This window comes from Papilio polytes, unplaced genomic scaffold (assembly GCF_000836215.1).
Source record: "Papilio polytes unplaced genomic scaffold, Ppol_1.0 DF822622.1, whole genome shotgun sequence".
Lineage (NCBI taxonomy): Eukaryota > Metazoa > Arthropoda > Insecta > Lepidoptera > Papilionidae > Papilio > Papilio polytes.
The window spans coordinates 2,276,583-2,280,699 of record NW_013526582.1 but is presented as its reverse complement, the minus strand read 5'-3'; the positions used below and the strand labels follow the sequence as shown (position 1 = coordinate 2,280,699).

At 32.1% G+C, this 4,117-nt stretch overlaps 1 protein-coding gene across 1 annotated transcript in view; it reads right to left on the bottom strand.

The window, feature by feature from the left end:
* Positions 1-784: 784 nt before the first annotated feature.
* LOC106105866 (aminopeptidase N-like) overlaps positions 785-4,117 on the bottom strand; it is a gene marked incomplete at its 5' end in the record, with an annotated part of 17,820 nt that continues 14,487 nt past the window's right edge. The window contains 4 exons of the mRNA XM_013286322.1: positions 785-1,448; positions 2,906-3,051; positions 3,452-3,530; positions 3,984-4,117. Coding sequence (XP_013141776.1) covers positions 1,331-1,448; positions 2,906-3,051; positions 3,452-3,530; positions 3,984-4,117 — 477 coding nt within the window. The remainder of the gene's footprint in view (positions 1,449-2,905; positions 3,052-3,451; positions 3,531-3,983) is intronic.

Genomic DNA, 4,117 nt, shown 5'->3' with positions numbered 1-4,117 from the left:
AAATTGAGCAATATTTTTAATCTATGACAATGCAATTAAAAATTTAACATTTAAAAATATATTCTAGAGCATTCGAAATATTGTAAAAAGCTCCCTCTGGTGTTGAATAGTTTTAGTCAAGTTCTGCAAAATATAATACTAGGTTTCGCCCGCGACTCCGTCCGCGTGGAATTAAAAAATTACTATCCTCTACATCTATACCAAATTTCATCGAAATCCGTTCAGCCGTTTAGACCACAAAGTACCATCCATCCATCCATCTAAATTTTCGCATTTATGTATGATTCATATTTATAATTTTAAAAATAAAATCGATTTTAAGAAAAAATCATTGGGCGATTGCAACAAATGCACTATTAAATTATTTAAATGCATTATTTTCAATTTAGAGTAAATTAAAAAAATATTCAAGCAAGTTTTAATTCTCTAAATTTCCGACAGTTAATCAAGTGGCACTGAAAAGTGATGTCCGAATGCAACGCGAGGAAACTTTGTAATAAACAACTGCACCCATGTCTGAAGAAATAAATTAAAAATTTCTTACGACTCAGACCTACATACGGACATGTTGTGCTATGTTCTTGTGGAAAAGACTATTTCGAAAAATCATTCATTCTATCCACCTGTAGATGGCGCTTATTTTATATTTTGTTAGTGAAGTAATGCGAAAAATGTCTCAAGTAAAGTGCCAACTACGCCGACTCGATATATTTTTTGAATTTCTTTGTAATAACCTAAAGTATTATTAATTTTGTTTTAAAGTAAATAAAAAAAAAACACAAAATAAATTTCAATTATTTATTGTGAAGTTAACAAGTGCTAAGCATTAAGTGGACGGAAAACTAAGTACAAAATAAATAAAAATAAAACATGAAAAACATTAAAAAACAATCAAGACATAATTCAATACAGTTAACGTTAACACAAAACAAAAAAATCAAAATACTAATCATAATTAGGATAAAAAAAAATCGTTTAAATTAAAATCAAAAAAATCTAACATTACGAAATCTTATCACTTGGTTGTTCATAAATATTTAATTTTAATAAAGATGAATAAAAGCAAAAAATAATAGAATAATTAAGGAGAAACAAGCAGTATGAAATCGCAATTAAATCTTAAAAAGAAAGCGAACCGAATAACAAAAACAACACAAACATAGGCACAATAGAAACGAAACAATAAAATTTAAATTCTTTAACAAAACTGATGATTTTGATCATTTATGAGAAAAAAATATATAAAAAATCTTAACTAAAACACAAAATACTATTATTTTTAATTAAATGTCATAAATAAATAAAATGTTCAAGTAAAACAATATTATTATCATCTTTTCCCTAATTCGTATACATAGTTGGGCGAGCGACTGCTCGTCAAGTTATGGATAGCGTATATAGATAGCATGATGGACTGCTCCTCGCGCTGGTCTGCAGCCCGCCGGTAGCTAGCGGAAATGGTGCGTTAATTACACTGACCAGATGTGTGCACTACACCGACATGTGTAAATTACACTAACAAGTCGTGTAAATTACACCGACATGAGTCAATTACACTAACAAGATGTGGAAATTACACTAACAAGTCATGTAATTTAAACCGACATGTGTAAATGACACTGACCAGATGTGTAAGTTGTGTAATTAATGCTAAGTCGTATAAGTTAATAAGTAGTTTAAATCCATGTTTTATTATGTAACTACCAAGGTGTAATATTTAAGCCATCACCTTAAGACTTGTAATTACACTACTATTTAAACCGTAGGTTTTTACTGTCAAAACACAAAATTACTTTCCTTTTGTAGAGAAAACTAAAGTTTTGAAGTCTTTGTGCAGTAGAAGCCCACAGTAAAATTAAAACATATTAAATAATTTCAATATGTACTGTGAATTAACTAAAATATAATCAAACACAACCTTTATCTACGTATTTTAAAAGTTTTATGTATATAATATTATTGTGCTTAGTTGTATTCTACTTCTAAATAAAATAGGTTTGAAGTCTACAAAATAATACAATTATTCAATATTGTAAATATTAGAAAAGCTTTGTGAAATATATTTATTCAATCAAGTTACTAAGTTATGTATAATTTAAGCAAAATTACCTCTTTCAGTGTTTACAATTACAATAAGCTTGCATAAAAACTAATTACAACTAAATATGTGTACTATTACAATTGGGATTACATTCTGTATTTATTTATTATAATAAAAGAGTTTGGAAAGATTTTTTTAGTAAAAAGAGAAACAAAATCCTATATTAGAAAAAAAAAAGAGTAAAACAAAATATTAAAGTAATAAAACATTTTTTTAATTAGAAAAGTGAAAAAATGTAAGTATCAAATTATGTCAGACGCGCTATAACACATAGTTATTAAAATTTCATAAAAATTTCTTTCCAAACACATTTCATACAACTTTTTAATTTGTACTCAATACATGTTCACTTCTATTAAAGTAAAAAAAAAAACCATAAGTCGAATTCAGTTTAAATGAGGAATAAGTAGTGAGAGAATAAAGTACCTTTACAAGACTGTCACAGACAAACATCCTCAGCCAGATATGCAAATATTTCTCATTTCAATCGAATTCGACCATAAATACAACTTCAATAATGTCAATGAAAAACTACCAAAACTAAAACGATCGTCAGAGTCACAACACTAGTATGAACAGGTTACAGATGTCAGATGCGGGGTGTGGCAAATAATCGTCAGATGTAACATTGACGATTGCCAGATGCAACGTGTGTCAATGACGGGTGTCGTGAGAGACGGATGTCAGATGATGTGTAACAGTGACAGATATCATCGTGCATGTGTGGTGTGGGTGTAAGGTGTCAGATGTGAAGTGTGCCGTGTGTCAGATGTGACTTATGACAGTGTCGCGTGTCAGTCTTACGAGGAGAAGTCCCGCAGGCGGTCGACGACGTGGCGGCGATGTCGCGCCAGCCAGTCGATGTTGACGCGCGCGCGCTCCACGCCCTGCTCCACCGCCAGCCGGGCATCTTCTAGATACTTCTCGTTCTTCTGCTTCCACTCTAAGAACTAAACAAACATTCAAATTAACAAAAAGACTTAAATTTAACACAAATTTCAGATTTTTGGAAAGCTTTTCAGATAAAAGTCAAAAACTACTAGATAGTTTTTGTTTTTGAAAAAAGCGTGACCAAATGGCAGCTATTCCACATCAAATAAAAAAGGATTGCGTAAATCGGATCATAAATCTCAGAGTTATCGATGTTCATATATTAAAAAAAACACCGATCTAATTAAGAACCTCTTTTGATTACATTAATAAAAACTACCACAGTTGTCGCTTCTCTTGATAAAAGTGATATATGGCAATAAAAACGAAATACAATGATTAAGCCTTCCGTACACAAAATAACGTGTAAATAGTAAATTATTTTTGATAAGTAAAGTACGAGAAATATAAGTAACTTACCTGGTCGAGTTCCTTCTGTGTGGTGAACTGGTCAAGCAAGGTCTTGATGATGTAGCCGATACGCCGTCCTTGGGAGAACCTAAACACCAACAAAGAAAAAACAATAAGCCTTTTACTATTAATAATTTTGTGTGCTGGCAACATTGGCATTGTAATTTTTGAGCGGGCAACCCAAAATGGGATAGATGTCATGGCGGCGACCGAATGACAGACGACTGTCAATAGTCGAATGATGCTTCGTTATGCGCACGTAAAGTCAATTATTTAATCTCTGTAAATCTTTGCAATCCGATTATATAATATTTTACAGTTTTCATGAAAGATTTTAAAACTGAGTTTTTGATATTACGCGATTATTATTTCATTATCTCCAAAATACGCACATCCACAAAAAAGTAATTATCTGAACATATTGATGAATTGGACCATTGGATGTTTAGTCAGGTAACTTCCAAACTGTAAGAATTTGTATGGAAATTTACCGAGAGATAGTTTCCAGTCTGAAATAGTAGATATGCTTGTATATACGTACGCGTTATATACATCCTCAATGCGGTCGTATATGAAGTCCCTGGCGACGTAGTAGCCGACGGTGGAGCGCGTGACGCCGGTGAGCACGGCCGCCGCGTCCTGCCGACGCACCTCCGACCCCTCCGTGATAGCCCA